General features: G+C 41.0%; 1 protein-coding gene across 1 annotated transcript in view; it reads right to left on the bottom strand.

Annotated features, from left to right (window-relative positions):
- The window catches only part of LOC124594244 (ATP-dependent 6-phosphofructokinase-like), a 426583-nt gene extending 405792 nt beyond the window's left edge, over positions 1-20791 (bottom strand). The window contains exon 1 of the mRNA XM_047132611.1: positions 20470-20791. Within this exon, the coding sequence (XP_046988567.1) occupies positions 20470-20791 (322 nt within the window). The remainder of the gene's footprint in view (positions 1-20469) is intronic.
- Positions 20792-21792: the final 1001 nt, after the last annotated feature.

The raw sequence follows: 21792 nt of genomic DNA, 5'->3' as shown, positions 1-21792 counted from the left end.
GCTTTGGTTATTGTACTAGATTAGTAACTACATTCTCTATCCATAAATTACGTTGTTCATTTTTGTTTGATTAGATACATTCGAAGACCTTTCATGTCATCTAAAGAAACTACCTTAACTGATCTTTCTGGCAGAAAGTTGGCACTTACAGTGTGTACTGGTATCCAAATGGTCTGTTGTTCATTCATTCATAGACATTTCTGTAAGTTTATGCAACTGATTGTGCCAAGTTAATGCACCAGTACAGGAAATCTTCAAATCAAAACGTTATTTCATGAATCTTTCCATGATTTACCATTCCCTTTTATTCTTCTTGCCTAGTGATACTACTGTATCCACCTGTCACGTTCAGTGAGAAACAAATTCCCATAATTAACCGCCAGCTAGAGGTAGGGTCATTCCATATCAAGTCATTCGGGCAATCGCACCCACTTTCTCAGATTTGGATTAAGCTCGACTTATTTTTTCTCCCTGAGGAGATATGTAACCACACCAAATTCAAATTTTAGCATTTTATCTCTCTCTGTTTTCATATTACAGTACTTCAACATTTGAAAATCTTGTTTTTAACACTGTGATGATACAATCAGCCCCAGATCTACGATATTCCCGTACCAGGGCAGAAACTTGATAGTACCCCCCCACCCCCAAACATTTGAGATACGACATAAAACATTTTTTTTAATCGATTTTTCAAAAATATATTCGTTTTATACCGCAAATCTTTCTGAAGGATATGATACACAATGCATTACATGTTATTTGGCCTTAAGTGTGCAAAGTGGAGTGGCACATCTCTTCACACAGCATTCTTAAACCGCCAGCCGTAGTGGCCAAGCGGTTCTAGGCGCTTCAGTCCAGAACCGCGCTGCTGCTACGGTCGCAGGTTCGAATCCTGCATCGGACTTGCCTGTGTGTGATGTCCTTAGGCTAGTTAGGTTTAAATAGTTCTAAGTCTAGGGGACTGATGACCTCAGATGTTAAGTCCTATAGTGCTCAGAGCCATTTGAACCATTCTTCAATCGCACGTCACTAAATTTCACTCTGTGGATTCAAATGTGTATATTCTGTAATGGAAGCAATCAAACCTATATTAAGGCCAGTGGAAATTAAAATGTCCTGTGGTGCCTCTCCCGCTCCCAGTCGGCCTGTGGCAGGGAGAATAACTCCAGAAAATTTGCACTCTTTATTGCCTATTAGCCAATAACTTTGTCTTTTGTGTGGCATAAAATTAAATATAGAAAACATAAAACTAGTGAGACAAAAGACAAGCAATGCAGTACTCATTTCTTCGATCCTTAGGTCCCAGCATCTTTTTCACTCTAATCTTGCTGCAGCTTTACACGGTGTGCTTTCCTTTCTGCGAAGGAATGTATTACCTCATCAAACTTCGTCAAAGGTTTTGTAACATGAAAAATCAAAAACTGCAAAAGCTGTTAATACGAATTTTACCCAGGACTGGTGTGGTTTCTCCATTTGATTACGTCTATTTTGTCACTGTCGGCTAGATAAAACGAAATAGGCCAGCAATTGTAGCACACGCCAAATAAGCGAGACTGTTTTGGTACAAAAGGTCACTTTTACGTACCTCATTACAAAACTCACACGACAGAATACATTCATTAAGCACCAATATCAAATGTCTACTAGGGCTCCGGTTTCACAAGCAGCACGAGATCGAAAGGTAGTAGCAAGAAATTTTCATGTAAATTTGGAATCGAAGTATTCCTCCATAAAATTTGTGTTTCTTCTGCTTAGTCGTTCTAACATAAAATCCTATCATCACTAATTATGTCATTACTCCTGCCATTGTCAAACTTATTCTCCGGGTAACTTCACTAACCCTGCCAGAATCACAGGTACAGTTAGTTATCCCGTGTTTATTCTCCGGTTAGGCATTATTACGTGTTCGCACAGTGCGTTTTCCACGCTATTGTGAGAACAGAACTTAATGCGGCTGCTAACCGGTGACTGTACAACTTCTTGTGTAGCGATCTGGCATAAAATTTTCTGTGAAAATTTGATTTCCTCGGATACACCAAGAAGATAATATGTAATCTTTCTTACCTGTTAGTCGTTTATTGCCATTCTGGTGATCTGAATCTATAGATTTCACTAATAATTATAACAAGGCTTATCATTCGCACACCCAACCAACCATATAAACTAACAGTTCACCCGTTCGCGTTTACTTCGCCCAGCTCTTTTCGCTCCATCTCCTTCTATCAGCGGGTAAGCTTTATATTTCCAGTTGAGACAGGGATTCCCCTGGCAGAGACATTATGTACACTAAGCATGCATTCAAAAATCAACTTCTGATTCGTTCTATTCAAAAATGAACTGGGATGCATTTTCAAATCACATGACTAATCGATAGGCCAACTTGCGCTGGATGCTGGGCGCTTTGTGAAATAAGGTTTTTTTTTCCCCTTCTTCTTCAAGAATATGAATTTGGTGCCCCTGAAATTGCCGCCCGTGGCAGGTAGCCCGGTTTGCCCCCACCTCCCCCCCCCCCCCCCCCCCGCACACACACACACACACACACACACATCCGGCCCTGGATACAGTACCATGTTTTCTAAGATTTGAAAAATAAATTATCATTTTTTAATTTATGATCCTAACAATAGGATCTCTGGTGCTTATATATTGTAGAAACCGACGTACAGTAAAACTTGCTCAAATCGGCACGTGTATAATTCGGAAATCTGCCCAAACCGTACAGATATTTCAGTTCCGAAGCATATGTTGATTTTTGTATAAAGCGGAATGTGCCTAACGCGGTAACGGAAAGCAAATCTTAGAACATACTGAATAATCTGTATTACAGTTCATTAGTTATTCACGACTCAACAAGGACGTTACGTTACTTTTGACATCTCTGTTAAGCAGCGCAAAACCAAGAAAAGAGGTCTAGCGCAGCGCGGCGTTGCTGGTGTGGAACTACAACCGCGCCGCTCTGTGCAAGAACAAATAAGTTACACTCAGTGAAGGTACAGTACATCAAGGAAACGGTTCGTTCGACAGCGCTCTGTTTGTTGGCTTTCTCGTTTTCCTCATTATTGACGCACGCCGGCGCATACAGGAATATCGTTGCGTATCTCCCAAAACTCTGCTGCAATGTGCGCAGCAAAAGAGGTAGGTATTGTTCCGTTAAACAATGGTTTTACCTGACAAGATCATTATTTTCTGCCAGTTTCAGTTGACTAGTAGTGGTGGTGGTGGTGGTTAGTGTTTAACGTCCCGTCGACAACGAGGTCATTAGAGACGGACTAGTAGTACTTTAAGAGATACAGTAACAGGGTGTCAAACAAACGGTATGTGTTGTTAACACTCGACGAAGAGATTAATGAAATCGAGGCGAGTGCGGAAGACAAACTCTCTGTGCGCAAAATTATGTTACGTTTCAAATGCAGTAAAACACAAATTTATGAGACTTTAAGAAACAGGGTTAAGATTCGGGACGAATGGATGAAAGGGAACAGGCAGATGAAAAGAAAGGCGACGAACAAATCTTTAACATAATGGAGCGCTTCAGCAACTGTGAGTTGTTCAGACAATAAGAAATTCACTTGCAAGGTAATTTTTTTTAGTTTACCTAGGTTTCAAAGCCAATAATGAACCTATAAATTAACCCATACAGACATATATTAAACATTGAAATACATCATCAATCTAATGGTTTCATAATAAGGAGAATCGTGATACTTACAAAAATTATTTTGAGGGTAAAACGTTGGCCATTTCACAGAATAAAACCAATACAGAATAAAGACGCATAATCATAAGATTATGCCTGTCAATACTAAAATCATTAAGAAAAACGTAGACGGAGCTACACCGGACCAGGAATAAGGGTCACACGTAAGCAACAAGGAAACAGGCGTCGCGAGCAGTTCCGCGGCGAGGCTAGGACAGCGGCCAAGCACACACGCAAGCGCTAGAGACAAGCTGCCTAAAATTACTTAGCGCAGTGTACATTGTAAACAAAATGTGATAGGCAACAATCCTGCAAATGGACAGATGCCTACTTATGGTACAGTACATTAAACAATTTTTCTAAGAACAAGCTACTAAGTCAGGGCAAGAAAATTTACATTCAGGTATTATGATAAGGGGGCAAAACCCCACTACAGCAACTAATAAATTAGTATGGGAGACACAGGTGTGCGAAGCATGAAATATCTTGAACATAAAACAGGAAAATTAAGAAACACCTTTACAACTGGTGTCATTACCAGTATAATACAAAATATATGGAGACACAATGTACAGCGTCATACCAGTGGAATGGCAAGCTTTAGCTACGTTGTGCGGGATCTGGTGGACGTGACGCGTGCCCGCTGTCCCACGAGCGCACTCTGCCGCTGCGATATTGGACGGCTGGCGGCAGCCATTCAGCCTGATTCGTACTTGGAGCCCTTCCTTGTTACATTGATAGCTGGACTCTGTCTTGCTGCAGCATTGTAACGTGTCTTCGTACACTTGGTAAAATACAAGTTAAGTAAATTTTCTGTTTATGCATTTGCTTTTTCACTAACCATTTCTGCTCCCTTCCAGCTTTCCTCTGTCAACAGTTGCCACACTACTCTGTAGCCCACCTCTCATTAACACTGTGTACGAAATCGTACACAGCACCGCCAGCTTGCACAGTGTCTCTTGTTGATAACTTGGGTCTATGGCTTCGTGGGGTCTGCACCGCACTCGAACCCTACCATCAGATCTTACCAACTGAAATCAGGACTCATCTGCCCACGCCACGATTTTCCAGTTGTCTAGGTTCCAGACAATATAGTCAAGTGCCCACGAGAGGCGCTGCAGGTGATGTGCTGTTAGCAAGTCGCGCCAGATTTGGCCGCATTGTTCTAACAGATACGTTCGTCGTACGTCCCACATTGATTTCTGCGGCTATTTCACGCACTATTGCTGCTCTATTAGCAATGCCGGCTCTACCTACGCAAATGTCGCTGCTCTCGGTCGTTAAGTGGAGGCCGCTGTCCTCGGTGAGAGATAATGCCTGGAATGTGGTATTTGCAGCACACTCAAGACACTGTGGATCTCACATTCTTGATTCCCTGACGGTTTCCGGACTGGAATGCCCCATGCATCTAGCTCAAACTACCATTCCGCGTTCAAAGTCTGTTAATTCCTGTCTCTTATTGCTTTTGTGTCATCTGTATATGTGCATATCGCTGCCCATGACTTTTGTCACCTCAGTGTATTTCCGAGTTGTCGTGACGCTAAGTTCTCTTTAGACCCACTTGTAAATAATGCTTATCGAACGCTTCACGAATTTCGAGCAAACGAAATAAAGCCCAATAAGCTACTGGACTTTTAAAGGCCACAATGAGTGACGTATCCTACTGTAGGCGTAGACTCAATTTAGTTCATGTCGGGTTAGGTTGGCGCGACGACGGTAACTCCATCAACGGGAGAAACACTCACCATTTGTATCACCATTCGAGTATCTGTCTTACAAGGGGAAGGCGTCAGACACGGCCAACCGATTCGGCTCAAATTTGGCAGGTAGCTTGTGTACAACCTAAAACGAAGGAATCTAAGATATTTTGCGTCAACGCCCCCGCGTTTTTGAGAAAATCATCCCTAAAGGTTATGATGAGCACTCGACTCAAAATTGGCGGGATCGATAGATAATTGTAAATAGAGCGTTTTTCATCATCAGGTATGAGGTCCGCAAACGCAAACTTTTTAAGAAATCGAGGAAAGAAACACTTACAACTGCCACTTCTGTATCCTTTTGGTAAAGCTTTTCATCGATAGCGACGATAGCGCAACGGCCAAGGTAAGTGGCTGGGAACCGGAGAAACCTAGCTGATGTTATTCTTTTCGTTTGTATTTTTCCATATCTCAATTGATAGGGATAGAAGAGCTAATAAGGTAAGTAAATATAAAAAGGAATGATAATAATAAGGTAGGCAAACTAATTTCTCAAACGCCGTGAGTTAGTAAAAATATTAAAGTTTTAAGCTTTGTCACATGAAAACAACTCCGAGTAAGAGTGCTACGAATTCCTCACAAGGGATCACAGATAGCAAACTGTGCGACGCTTGTTTACAGCGAGGCACGGGACAGAATGACCGCGGGGAGAATTATGTTGTCCCGGTTGCCTCTTCGTCATATCATAGTTGTGAACCTGGAAGAGTGAAGGTGTCCAGCACGAGCCTTATAGAAGTCAATCGGAAAGAGTTGTTTTCCGTCATTAGGCTGCCGCGAACCTCGTGGATACATGTAGTGATTTTTCCAACGTTAATGTGCCGAATAATGGAGGATGTACACCCTTCGACTAGCGCTGTAATATATAGTTGGGAGCCTGTCACAGACGATGGCAAGCGGGAAGTTACCGACGCTCTGTTTTAAGTGTTGCAAGACAGTTGCATTATCAATGCACTACCGGAAGCAGGCAGTTCTGTTTCTCAGCGTTCCAGATTGATAGGAGTGGCTATCGTCGAGCGATTTTTGGAGCTGACGAACGAAATGACTTTTGTTGATACTGAAGTAGTATACCATGAAGACGAAGCAGAAGGTGATTCAGTGGAAGATATCCCTACAAGTGAATCGCAAAATGGTCAAAATACTTTGGAAAACTCCACGTCACTGGGAATATGTGCTTCATCTGTTCCCGATGAGTATTACGAACCGGTTACTAAACGATTGAACTACGGCACTATGCCCCTTGAAGTAAATGTAAAGGCGCTAGCGCTAGCCAGGAGTCATCCAAATTGGAACTTTACAAATACTGCAAAAGAATGGAGCAACAACAGCCCTGAAAAAAAAGAAGAACTTGAAATTATGGGTAAGTGATATCGTTAAAGGAGGGACAATATACGACAAATACCAGGCGATAAATAAGTGGACATACGACCAATTTGTCGAATCTCGTTGTCGTAACGAGAATGTAACAACGAGACTACTTCAAGAGTGGGCTGCAGGTAAAGCGCTTCAGTATACAGCCAGCAAGGATTTTACGTTTGCTGCATCATTACCTTGGGCAAAGAATTTCAAATCGGAGTATAAAATTCGTCAGCGGCACGTCAGTAAATACGTCTCTCATAAGGAGGTACAAAATATAGAAGATATACAGAAAGTGGCAGCTCTTTTCAGCACGCAAACGGCGTCGCTTATGACCGGTTTTAATCGCGATTACGTGATAAACACCGATCAAACAGGATGCGAGTATTGCGTGAATATTCCACGCACGTTATCGTATAAGGGAGAAAAACGAACCCTTGTCGCAATAGTAAAAACAAACTTAATATATTCGTACACGGCACAACTAATGAGGAAGTATTGAATAGGATTGGGGAGAAGAGAAGTTTGTGGCACAACTTGACCAGAAGAAGGGATCGGTTGGTAGGACATGTTCTGAGGCATCAAGGGATCACCAATTTAGTATTGGAGGGCAGCGTGGAGGGTAAAAATCGTGGAGGGAGACCAAGAGATGAATACACTAAGCAGATTCAGAAGGATGTAGGTTGCAGTAGGTACTGGGAGATGAAAAAGCTTGCACAGGATAGAGTAGCATGGAGAGCTGCATCAAAACAGTCTCAGGACTGAAGACCACAACAACAACAACACGGCACAATATGCCATCACAGCCTCTGGAAAAGTGTTGCCTAAGGTTTTCCTGTGTTTACAAGAAACGAATGTAACATTTTGTCCTCGGGTTATAGAAGAGGTCAATCGTTGAACCGACTTGTTGAAAAATGTTTACATTACCTGCTCCAAGTCCGGGAAACTGACGAATGCGATTTACATAACATTTCTTGAGAATGTTTTAAAACCATACGTTTTGTCTAATATTGGATTCCTGGAATGGACAAATTAATGCTACAATATATGACAGAATGTTTATAGATCGCGAGGGTCAGCCGAAGTGCACAGTAAAAGTAATACCGCCAAACTGCACACCTGTGTGCCAGCCGTGTGATGTTATTTCTATCGCCAGTTTAAAAACTTTATTTCCAAGCTTCAGAATTGCAGTGTGCTTCTGGAAACCCAGCGGAAATTGCACAACCGCACGGATGCAGTAACTATACACAGCATAATTCATAACCAACTTTCAGCGCCGATTTTTCAGGCAATGATATCGTATGCGTGGTACGCATCAAAATTAATTCCCGAAAAATACAATTTTTTAAATGTAAACCAAGTTTGTTTTCCGCCAACTCTTCGGAAGGAACAGTGTAGCTGTCGGAAGACTGCATACATTAGCTGTGCCGTGAGTGTATTAGTTTCGAATGTTTATGTGACAAGTACCATCCATCTAGTTGTTCGGAGAAAAGTGAGGACACGTAACAGTGATTGGAAGAGCCATTGTAAAGTGACCCGTAGTAACATTTTAGTTGTTTACTATCCCAAGAGGTTCGAGAAATTTATTTACCTATCTTGTTATTATCATTCCTTATTGATTTACTTGCGTTATTAACCCTCCTATCCCTATCAATTGAGATATAAAAAAATACAAACGAAGAGAATAATATCTGCTACGTTTCTATGATTTTTTTTATCTTTTTTTTATGATTGATCGTTGTCTTTGGTCGTTGCGGACGTCACATGACATCTGTTCAAATTCGTTGTTGGTCTTTGCACTTAGTTTTTTTTATTACAGAGGCCAACCAGCTCTCTAACCGAACACGCTGAGCTACCGTGCCGGCCTACGATATTCTAACCCGGGTTCTCCGATTCTCAGCCAGTTGCCTCGGCCGTTGCGCTATCGGTGCTGTCGGCGAAAAGTGTTTACCATGTGGATACAGAAGTGGCAGTTGTAAAAGTTTCTTACCTCGATTTCTGGAAAAGTGTGCGTTTTCGGTCCCCATACCTGATGGGGATGAAAAATGCTCTATTTACAATTATCTATAGATCCCGCTAATTTTGAGTCTATTGCTCTTCATAACCTTTAGGGGTGATTTTCTCAGAAATGCGGGGGTGTTGACCCAAAATATGTTAGATTCCTTCGTTTTAGGTTGTACACAAGCGACCTGCCAAATTTGAGCCGAATCGGTTTGCCGTGTCTGAGGCCTTCCCCTTGTTAGTGCAGCTATGTAACAGTATATTAAGTAAGCAAGGTCAGCGACGAATTGCACCTGGTATCCAGGCAAATTGAGCGAATCGATTAATTCCTTTTGCAAAAGATTTTAATTGGGCTGAAATTAATGCTCAGCTAATGGCACGATTTGCATACTCACCGTTCGAAATTTACATGCGAAAAGAGTTCATCACCCTCCGGATTCTTCGTGGAAAAAGAGTCATTATTACATAACTCCGGATAGGAGCGAGACGGATGGTTCAAATATGGTACACGGTGGATCGGATCTAGATTTAACGTAAGATATATTTTAACCGAAAACATCTTGGTTTGTTTGAATTTTACATGCAAAAGCACCCTTTTTTTGGGAAGGTTTTGAAGCGCGTCATTTCTAAACCTTGAAATTAAACCAATCGCTTCCAACTTTGCACGAACGTAGATAGATGAAGGCAAAATGAAATTTTTTATCCACTTATCTTTATACGTTCTCGAGATACGATGGTTTAAAGTCGAGCTAAAAAGTTCGTTCTTATGTAAATTGAATGCACGGAAACGATTTAAAGTGAGTCAAACAAAAAAAAATGCATTCTTACGATAAAATTGAAAACTCGATTTCAAATATGTAGCATCATTCAGATTTTGCAAGCAAGAACAGTTTAGTTCAGACTTGTGCGATCGGTTCAGAGTTTGTAAGAAGGTACGCAAATACATATAATTTATGGTCGTACCGTTTTTTAGTGAACGATTTATCCGTCGCCACGACGTAGGCAACATGGTTCCAAAGACAACTAAAAAACCTACACAGGATCGGTCGTCGGCCGAATCAACATGGACCTGCATCGGTTGTCAAGCTATCACGGACTAATGTCAGAATAATGATAGATTAAAAATTGAGAACTAGAATGAAAACTGCTCCTATCATAGCACAAAAAGGCGATTATTTCCTGGGCAGATTTAGAAATGTAAAATATACGTAGCTTTTCGACTTGTCTGCCAGCTTCAAAGACATTTAAATCAAAACATCTTCACATATTCGCGCTTATTTTGCGAGTTAACCCTACTTCTCCAATGTAGTGAGCTCTCTTAGCTGTAAATTGTTGGCTTACCTTCACCTTGCGATTCATGCAGTCTAAACCTTAATGACATGTTGCGTCGTACTGCGCGGCATGACAAATGCCATGTTGGATGACATGATGGCATGTGTCACGTTACACGACATGACAACATGTAATATATTACTTTACTTGACATGATGCACTATACTACATGACATGGGTATTAATACTAACAAGTAAAAAAGCGCGAATATGTTAAGATGTTTTGATTTAAATGTCTTTAAGCTGCTTGATAAGTTGAAAAGCTAGTTTCCTTCTTTTGCATCCGTAACTCTGCCCAGGACATATTCGCCTTTTTTGTGCTATGATAAGAGAATTTTTCATTCTGGTGGCATTATGTTTGAGCTCAAAATACGTTCTAAGATTCTGCAGCAAACCGACATCAAGGATAGTGGACAGCAGTTTTGTGCCTCACTTCTGCTAATCATATTATAGACGGACGTGACATCTATTTTCTTCCAATTAATGAGCACCTTTTTTTTTTTCAGACCTGCGGTAGATTTTGGTTAATAGAGAATCTCATTCAGTCGCAAATTCGGTATAGAATCGGGCCCTAGAACTTCGCTCAGTTTTAGCGATTTCTACTCTTTCTTACCATCACTGACACGAATATTTATATCACTCATCCTTGTAGTGGTGCGAGAATTAAATTGTTGCAGTATCTCTGACTTGTTCTTTGAAAAGGAATATTTTACATTGGAGTTCAGCATTTCTGCTTTTGCTTTGATAACAAAACTTTCAGTCCCTGCCTCCTTCATGAGTGTCTGGACACTAACTTTCGTGCCAGCAACAGCCTTTATATCTTACTGTAGTCGTTGAAGGCTTCACGCACTGCCTATTGACACCTAAACGCTTTTCATTCAGCATGTCCTTATCTATGGTCTTATGCTTTGTTTTGTACTTATTATGCCGTAATCTCTGTTCCTTCAGAAGTTTGTTTACAGTGACTGTAGAACATGAAACATCCCTTCCATCATGAACTGTACGTATCCATCCAGTACATGGTCAACCAATCTTCTAAACCTGAACCATAGTTCCTCTACATCTCCTCTCGAGATTCAGTGTTTCGACTTGTTTTCTGAGATATGTCACTACCGTCACTTTATTTAGTTAGCTGAACATATAAATATTTTTACATGTTTCAGTTGTCTGTTGTACTTTGGTAATCATTATCGCTACAATTGCTTCACGGTTTCTGATAACGATTTCATTGCGGGCATCTTCAAAGTTGTCAGATCTGTTTGTTGCTCTGAATGGTTTGAACATTAAAGCATGCACGAATACAGAAACGTCTAGAAACGTCATAGACAAACATATCAGCTAACTAGTGAAAGTAGGCTATATACGCAACGTGATGTCTGTTACATTCTTGTATTGTGCCACAGGATTTTATGTAACACATTAGGTGCTGTTCACAATGAGGCAACACAATATGCGATATGATTCGTTGTAATAAAGATTCCAGGCACGACGCGATCTTATTGGTGGGACACTCGCGTTACCGCTGGGGCGATACGATATACCAAACAACTACGCGATGCGACGTGGGTTACGACAAACAAGACAGTACGAATCACTGTTCACCTTTCTGGTTCAACTGCAATCATGAGCTCTTCTGAAGAGGGCGTTATCAATATTTCAAGCTGAAACAACTGAGAAAGAAAAATACTGGCTGCACCTGTACAATGCTACTGTATCAAACAGCGTTTGGCTGTTGTTTTTCATGAGCTCTCTCACCACGAACACAAATTCCACAAATTATACAGACTGAGTACAGAGTTTCCACTCTTTTGCAGCAACTAGTATCAGCGTCTCAGTCACAGCAGGACGCAAATTTTTGACTTGCTATTCCTTCTCCTGAGAAGCTACTAATTACATTAAGTTGGTGAATGCGTGCGTACTACAAAAAAAATGCCACCGTTAAAAGTTTATTTTTGATAAGATTTATTGTGATACTTTATTCTGTGAAGTACATTTATAAATAATGAATACAGTTTGAAAAGTTGAACTGTTCGGAATGTTAAGGCAGAATATGATTAAGATTCACACGTATTTATAGCGCACATTGTCGCCTGTGAAGTTATATGAGTGACTATTGATTTGTAGCATTACATGGTGAGTTCCGTCCGCCCCGATAGCTGAGTGGTGCGCCTCTGTAATAAAAAACTGAGTGAATGGATCAATAACGAACTTCAATGGGCGTCAGGGGACGTCCGCCACGAACATAAAAAAAAAAAAAAAAAAAAAAGTGGTCAGCGTGACGGATTGCCGTCCTACGGGCCCGGGTTCGATTCCCGGCTGGGTCGGGGATTTTCTTCTCTCAGGGACTGGGTGTTGTGTTGTCTTCATAATCATTTCATCTCCATACGGCGCGCAGGTCGCCCAATGTGGCGTCGAATGTAATAAGGTAAGGTAATGTAATACTGTAAGGTGGCCGGACCTGCCCCGTAAGGGGCTCCCGGCCAATGACGCCAAAAAAAACTCATTTCTTTTCCATGGTGAGTTCCGTGCAGGGGCAGACAATTTTCTGTTGTTAGAAATGGAAGACGCCCGTAATTATGAGGAAAATTCCGACGTCTCTTGCTTGATTTCGTCCAGTTGCTCATTCAACAGGAACAGGAATTTTGCCTTTAGAGCTCATCTACTCCAGTCACTAAGTTTCTTACAGTCCGGGAGCATGGACTGAAAAAACATTGTTAGCGTCATCAGCTAATGACTCCTGTTGTCTTTTCATCTCGTTAAGGTTTCTTTTTTCCAACCAGTCGGCAAATAATTTTTCGGCATCACTCGTGCTAGCTTCAGCTTTTCTTTTTGGGGGAGGTGGTTGTAGCATGTACCACGCCACATTCAAGGACATCGCTTGTTTCTTCTGAAGTCTGACATTTTTCTACTTCCTGAGTGTCTTTAGCAGACAGTGCTGCAGTAGAAGCACTTGTTCTCAAGTGGAGGTGCATTTCCAGAAGACGAAGACCCCTTCATGAACGGAAGAAGAAATTAGAAGTGGGGGGGGGGGGGGGGGAGGGAGGGGGAATATAATATGATTTCTTGACTTTACCCGATCCTGATTTTGGAGGTTTCAACGACCTTCCAAAAATAGTGCGTGTATTTTTCCAGCGTTCACAGCAAATCTGTTTCGACAATGGAAACAAAATTAAGAAAATACAAAGTAGGTATACGTTTAATAAATATTTTACTTAAAAATATATTGGTATCTACATTTGCGAAACGCCTGCAGCGTATATTTCCCAATATCCGTTATTACAATGTTTAATTTCTAGTGCAATCTCACAAATATTGCAGGTATTTGGCTACAGGAAGCAGCTTCCAAGACTTACTCCGAAAGTTTTATAGAAGAAAAAGTACCATCAATAACACTGTATACCTGTAATTAATATTTCGAGAACCTTACATACCGGCTCCTCCGTTTCGGATTCGAATGAAGTAATGCAATAACAAAGATGATGTGATAAAAACGATGGTACAGGTTCCACAGCAAATTCTTATCAGTTTCTTCCGTTTCCGACGTTATCTCCCTCCACGCCACGCAGGTCACATCTACCCTGGAATACGATTTCATTGCGTAATCCCACACGTATCAGCTTTTCTCAATAAGCTGGTCAAAAGATATCAGCTTCGAACAGTCCTCTAGCGTGAACGACGTATTGACTAAAGGCAGCATAGATATGCACAAGTCAAGACATCTTTCCAGCTTGAAAGCACAAGTGGGACTGAATGCCTCAGCATGTATCGGCAGCCGACAGTTCCGCATAGCGCATAGCGCGGTCGTGTCAGAGGGTGGTGTGACGTAGCTCATCGCGTCCAAACGCTCAAACGTATCACGTATTTACATGAGACTGGAAACATCAACGGATTTCTTTCCAGCATTAAACGCAATTTAGATATGTTAGCTACATTTCTGACGCAGGAATATACGCCTTAAAATGCACCAAACGTAAAATGGCCAGCGACTACATATTTCCTGTAAAATTCTTTAAAATATGCCCTTTGTTGTGCTTCACTTTGAAGCACCACAATAATAATAACTACGATGACAAAAAAGAAAACCAGTTCAGTGTCAAGCTGTTGCGAGTGGCTATGAGATAAAGAATTTTTTTTTTAATCAATAGTTTCCTCAAAATCATAAGAGACAGATTGCGTAGAAGGGAACATACGCGTTTCCCTAACAGTCGTTTTTATCTTTGTACGCGAAAAGTAAAAGCTTTACTGAGAAGCTAACTACAGAAACGGATGTAGCTTTGCTACATCTAAATAACTCAATTTTTTAAGCAAAGCAGATGACTTGAAATTTCACTCCCTGCTTATCGTACAATGCGAGTTGCATGGAGTGACCAGCACTCCTTGTTTTACTGAACTCTACGAAGAAAAGTAAATTAGTTACAAACTACGGCGTGCACATACTTTATTCAACATGTAAACGTCACTACTGGTATTCGGATTTAGGTTATGACATGTTCAATATGCCTGCCATCATTGGTGGTGATGCGGCGCAGACGAATAGCGAAATTCTGCGTGACCCGCTGAAGTGTCGGAACATCGATGCTGTCGATGACCTACTGAACGACTGTTTTCAGCTCAGCAATCGTTTTGGGGTTATTGCGGTTCACCTTGTCTTTAATATAGCCCTACAAAAAGGAGTCGCTTGTGTTCAGATCAGGAGAATATGGCGGCCAAGCGAGACCCATGCCAATGGTCTCTGGGTACCTCAGAGCCAGAATGCGGTCCCCAAAGTGTTCCTCTAGGACAGGGGTCTCCAGACTACGGCCCGCGAGGGCCTGCAAACCGGCCCACGTTAGCTGGCCGGACATCCCCGGTATCCGGCCCGCCAAATATTTAAGTGGTACCTATACTGCCAACAATTGAGTTTCGAGGCCTATCGCGACCAATACACCGCGACATTGTCGGACACAATCACGCAACAGAACTATCAAATATATGCTCTCGCTCTGCTACTCGCTACAAGACTACATAGCTAAACTTACTGTTGCGCCGCTTGAAATAACAATGCGTTGACATTCTCTATATCTACGTATTGCAGTAATAGTGTTTCTAACAATGATTTTGAGATTTCGTTAACTTTGCAGGACGCTTTCGTGAAGAATGTGCACTGACATACTTTTTTGTCGGTGAAATTCGCCGGAATAAAATACGCCAGAATTTCGGTCAGGTACGTCCACCAATCAAAATTATGTAATTAAATAAAAATCGTAGTTCATTTCAGTGTTAGCTATTCCCGCAACCTTAGATTTTTGCGATTTCATCTTTCCTTTAGCCTTACATTACGGTGATCATGGAGTGCTAGGATGTTTTAATCCCACTAGGTAGATCTTGGCCCTTATGATGTCGTGGAGGAGTCAATGTGGCCCGCGGACTAAAAAGTTTGGAGACCCCTGCTCTAGGACATCAAACGCTCTTCTGCTTCGATGTGGTTGAGCTCCAGCAAGAATGAACCACGTCTTGTCGAAATCAGGGTCACTTTGGATAAAGAGGATGATCTTCCAAAACCTTCACGTACCGTTCGGTAGTCACCGTGCCATCAAGGAATATCGCCCCGATTATTTCGTGACTGGACAGTGCACACCACACAATCACCCATTGAGGGTGAAGAAAAAACCACATGTCACACTCTCACAGAATAACGTAGCACAATCTCCGCACTGGGTGTTGTTTTCAACGCTGTGACCGCTACAATGCAGTGCATTCGTAGGAGAAACTCCGTGAATAGCAATAGCATCGGTGGTTTTATGCGAAAGGCGCTGATACTTCAACAAAATACAGTAATAATAAAATGGTAGCTTCAGGCAGCAACCACTGGTACTCAGTTATGACAGTGAGCCAGTAGGGTGTTTCCATATGCCAGTTGATTAGCCGTTGCGGTAGTCTGCAATATTTCGTCGCATATGGGAAAGGGGCTATATTTAAACATGTCGCAGAAACATGTTGTATACAGTGAAATTAGAAGTGGATTTAAACCAGAAATAACAGAGAATAAGCAATAAGAGTAATTAAAACCATAAAAAGTTAACTCCTCAGACTAGAAACTCGTTTAAACTGACGGGAATATAGAAAAAACATAAGCAGATACAGCCTTCAGATGTCAATTCATTAACCACGCAAACGAAAATTACAGAACATGTGAAGAATCTACTTGTGATGCCAATGTTGAAGAATAGTGGAGGATCGGCCATGGTGTCAGGCTGTTTTGCGAATGGTAAAGTCGATGATCTAGTGCAATACTGAAGGAGGAACAATATCACAGGATATTGATCAACAATGCAGTCCCATCTGGCAAAGGTCTTGTTGGTCGTGGGTTTATTCTGCGGCAGGGTAATGATTCCAGACAAATGGTTCAAATGGCTCTAGCACTATGGGACTTAACTTCTGAGGTCATCAGTCCTCTAGAACTTAGAAGTACTTAAACCTAACTGACCTAAGGACACACATCCATGCCCGAGGCAGGATTCAAACCTGCGACCGTAGCGGTCGCGCCGTTCGAGACTGTAGCGCCTAGAACCGCTCAACCACTCCGGCCGGCGATCCCAGACATGCTCCTGCCTTGGGTGGAGGAGAAAGAGAAACGTGAGGTTCTGAAGAACATGTTTTGGCCAAGTGCATCATCTGACTTAACTTCAATAGAACTCTTATTGGATGAACTTGACTGGCAGGTAAGAATACTGAGGTCTTCTAATGTTGAAGATTCATAGAATACTTTACAGACTTGCTGGACTGTAATACCTGCAAAAACACTACAAAATCTTATCTCCAGAATGCAAAGCTTTTGAATAGCTGTTCCTCGGACAAATGGTGGACACTTTGATGAGACTAAAATCTAAATAATAATGTATTGTAGTTAATGATGAGAGAGAAAATATTTATTTTGTTAGTCTAGTTAGTACAATGTGTTTCTGCATTGTAATAATGTATGTAGTTTTTGTCATGGTGATCGAAAACTTTTGATCGGTAGCGTACACAGTCAAGTGTATATAATAAACCTGAACTAACAAATATACAATACAGTACAATTAGTCTGCAGCTGATTGTGGAAATTTCAGAAATGAAATTAAGTTCAACAACTAATGGAGGAAATGATCTAACAGAGTAAGTCTAGAAATAAATTACAGTAATACTAAAATAATTTATAATCAGCATATCGAAAGATGACACCACACAGTAATCATCAAGTCAAAGAAACAATACCTGAACTTTCGGAACTAGAGCATCAGAAGACGACTGGATGAACAACAAAGGAAATGAAAAAGATTGGAATAGCATAAAATTGTGTTATTTACTACATAGGAGTTTCAAAGCAAAGCTTCTGCTATGTCTGAAAATCGAAAATTACAGTCAGCGTATATTTACATCTCTGAGGAATAGCAGTGAGATATCAACTTTTGGTACAATTTTGATATATCAGTATCGCACTTTCCGGCACAGTAGAAGAAAAAAGCGAGAAAAACAAGACGTCTCTTGGGTAGGTCTTTAATGCGCTTTGGCATTGAAACTGCCTATTTGCGGAATAAGCAAGTATAAATACGAAATCCGCCAAACAGCCTATGGCACGATAGCTTCGGAAGCTGTGAAATCGAAATTGCACCGTACGATGCACAGGACACGTGATCTCCTCAGCCAATCAAAACACAGAATGAGAGCACATTACACGTTATGTAATCAGACAATCGTATCATCACATTTACAGTGCGCCAACACATAAATAACGAAAAATGTTTGGAACGAAACACGAAGGAAGTAGATATTCCAAAGTATTGTACAAAACTTGCACTACCAAGCAAAGCGATGCTGTAACATATCTGTAATGTTGAGGAAACTGAAGGCGCCGGTTTCCCCGGAAGGCACTGAATTGTAGTCGCCAGTCGTGTTTGAACATTTTTCGAAACAATTGCTGCATTACAATTCCTCCGGGGGTGTAAAGTTTACCCGCTTCAACAAAAAAGTGACGTAATTTTTCTGTCTGGCGATGTGCTCGACGGTACATACAGTCAGCTAGGTAGCACACGAAATGTTTGGTCTTCCTCTCGTATCGTGGGATGCCACGTCTGACGTCCCGCCACATTCTGTCCATGTTCTGTGTGTGAACGGAACCATCTTTCGTAACTACAAAATTCGGACCATAGTTAACTTTAGGTACAAACCTTCAGTACTTTGAATGTTGTATGAAATGAAGCAGTCATTAACGATCTTCGCCTCAGTGGGATTTTTTTTTATCTTCCAGTATTCTGAACAACACTTCCTTGATGCCAAATTCAATGGGCTCAAGGAAGCACTTTTTCGACCCTCGCTGAATTCCATCGAACATCAGTTTCCTACTATTTCACGGCGTTTGTTGTGTTTCTTGTCCCCAAATTTCGCTTCGCCAACTCACAACGAATCTGTTGTATTCCAGCCTAACCTAGACCTCTGGCTACGCTCAGATCAGTCTGTCACCACAACCAGATTTCGTCTGCCAATGCAAGACGTGCCCTTACGTCCCAGCCTAAAAAACCTTTGCAAATCGCGAGGTATTCGAAAATACAGCCGAAACAGCTTAACCACTTTCCTGAAAATCGCGACCTATTCGTAGAATAACAGCCAAGTATTTGTGACAATAAAGAATATAAAATTCATTGCTTCACTCCCAGCTATTTAACCGTAGATCACTAAACCCTCCTAGAAATTACGATTGCGGTTACTACCAATTCGTGGTTCCCGCCAACATTTTGAGCAGTATAATTGCCAGTATCGAATGTAAAACAGTACATATCGTACTTATTTTGTATGCGACCTACCACTGGAGACCTTATAATTGTAATTAACTAGTACATAAACTATAAATTATGACTTCCGTCGAATGAAATGTGAGATAGTAAGCCGGCCGGAGTGGCCGAGCTGTTCTGGGCGCTACAGTCTGGAACCGCGCGACCGCTACGGTCGCAGGTTCGAATCCTGCCTGGGGCATGGATGTGTGTGATGTCTTTAGATTAGTTAGGTTTAAGTAGTTCTAAGTTCTAGGGGACTTATGGCCACAGTAGTTGAGTCCCATAGTGCTCAGAGCCATTTGAACCATTTTTTTGTGATAGTAAAATTTATAATGCTTAGTAACAATCTCATAATGTCTCCCACTTTAATGTTGTAGGATTAAGTTCTGTTGTTACGTCCAAGCCACATATTTCTCTCAAACAAGAGTAGTAATGTCATAGCATCATTTGCATGAATTTAAGATGTCCTCTTGCATTCCAGCCTAACCACATCTCTCATGAAAAAAAGCAGAACTAAAATTATATATGTAGCCATAGCACTACTTATTCCTATACTGTACGTATTTTCATTTATGTATGCGCGCTACGAAAAAGTCACGTGTTTGGCTGAGTAGACCACATGTCTGCTATGCTTGCTGTAACTGGGTAACTACTGTAGATCACATGTCCTGTGCTCAGATTCCGTAACAAAAGCACATCGTACAGCGCAATCTCGATTTTACAGTTTCCGAATTTATCGTGCCGTATTTGGAGGATTTCATATTTATATTTGGTTATTCCTCAAATATGCAGTTTCAGTGCTACAGTGCGTTGTAGATCTATCCAAGAGACGTCCTTTTCTTCTCGGTTTGTTGTGCTACAGTGCCTGAAAGTGAGGAACCGATATAGAAAAATTTAACTGAACTTTTAATGGGCAAGCCATTCAGAAACCGAGTATTGCTCACACAGCTGTGGAAAGATGCCAATTAGCGAGTACTAAAAATAGAAAGGAAAACAAATAAATTGATCGGGGAACGGACTGAAACAAGATTTATTGATGGCAATAACGAAAATGAAATGAAGGTAGACGGCACAAGAAATTCTTTACTAGATTCCAAGAGATAAGAAAACTATGACACGACTTCCTAATGGAATGTGGATACATGGCACTAGAAACATGTACGCATATAACTGAGGGCTCTAGTAAATGCTTAATGAAGCAGTGAAGATGCTGCTGATAATGAGGATCATTATATTTGTAATAAACCATCATTTATATTGTATTTGTTTCAGTCCCTCCTAGAAGGCAGGCTGTGTAAGGTAATTTTAGATTTACATCACCACATTCATATTTCAAAATCTCAAAAAGGAGAAAATATACTCTAATAGCGTATTGTTCCTATTATGCAAAGATTTTACTAGAAACAGCACAAATTTATGAAAGTTATTTGATGACTAAATGCCGAAGAAACGAGATGGCATACAAATAAAATTCTGTCAAATTAGCTAGAATGCTATTTGCACAGTCGTAGACAGTACTATAGTTTTAAATTCCTACCTTGAGAATCGCCGCCACTCGTGAGTACTGCTAACCCTTTTCCAACATGTGAACCTCTCTGCAAGAAGCGTACAGGAATTTCTCCCGAAAACTGGCCGGCTACCTCACTTCCTTCTCTAAACGCAGGGACATCCCCCTTCATCGTTACACTTTTTTTACGAGTTTCTGTAGATTTCAATTCTTCCTGGTCTGTAGTTTCCTCTACGGGTTCGTTATCTACCTCTTCCTCCTCAGTTTCTGAAGGGAGGTCGCCGTCCTGCTCTTCTTCCAGTTCGTCTTCTTCCATGTCCTCCTGTGGCGTGTCTTCCTTCTCGTCGTCCATTTCTCGTTGTCACACAAGTAAAAGCGCTCAAAACAAAAAGGAAAGAAATGATAATGACATCAAGAGTATTGTAAAAATGAAAGGTAATCTTCCAGAATCGGGGGAGAACTTTGGCAGTTGCCGTCTACTCCCCCTAGTTACAAAGATGTTTTAACTGACAGCAAAGAATAACTGATCCGACATTTAATTCAGCCTCTTCGACGTAAAGTGAACACTAACTTTTAAATGAACCATTTAAGGTTGATTTTCTTAGGAATCAATTAGGAACAATACACTTTGGTTGAAATAAAGGCAAAGCAGGGTTTTTGAGAGAAGAATGGTAACAGTACGAATTTGTTTTCACATTCTACACACAAGTTACGTTGCCACGAATGGGTACTAATGATATTCTTTAGGCTACGTCACGAGACTGAGGCAAATGTGTAAATGCATAAATGCTTGTCATCACACTTATTCCTCAACGTATCAAACATGTACAAATCTGATGTGGCAGTTGATAGAGATCTCGTACCATAATGCAAAGACAATGTCTGCACTTACACCTCATGATTTTGCTTCACTGACGTGTCCCATATGAAATTGTACGTGTTGCAGAAGGATGTAGAATATAGTGTAAATTAACAGATAAATTATAATACCATACCAACAGGGCTGTATTTAGGTGGGGGAGAGGGGAGAAACGCGGGGAGGAGGGTAAGCTCGACACAAAGACCCTGGGCTAGGGTCGACCTGAGTGCCTAATTAAACAGAAATCAAATGTAAGTTTTAAAATCTGCACCGATGATTTTGACTGACAGGCCTCAGCACTGGAGGCCTTGATTGAACCTTTATGACTCTTTTTTTTTTTTTTAAAAAAAAAAAAAAAAAAAAAAAAAAGACCATGTACTGCACATTTATAACTAGTGGTTAAACTAATTCAAGGTACTACAGTTTTGCAGGGAAGGCACAACCAGTACATCAGACAATGTAGAACTCATATACACTAATAAGAGAATTGAGTA

This window comes from Schistocerca americana, chromosome 1, assembly GCF_021461395.2.
Source record: "Schistocerca americana isolate TAMUIC-IGC-003095 chromosome 1, iqSchAmer2.1, whole genome shotgun sequence".
Classification (NCBI taxonomy): Eukaryota; Metazoa; Arthropoda; class Insecta; order Orthoptera; family Acrididae; genus Schistocerca; species Schistocerca americana.
This window is presented reverse-complemented; position numbering and strand designations above follow the sequence as displayed.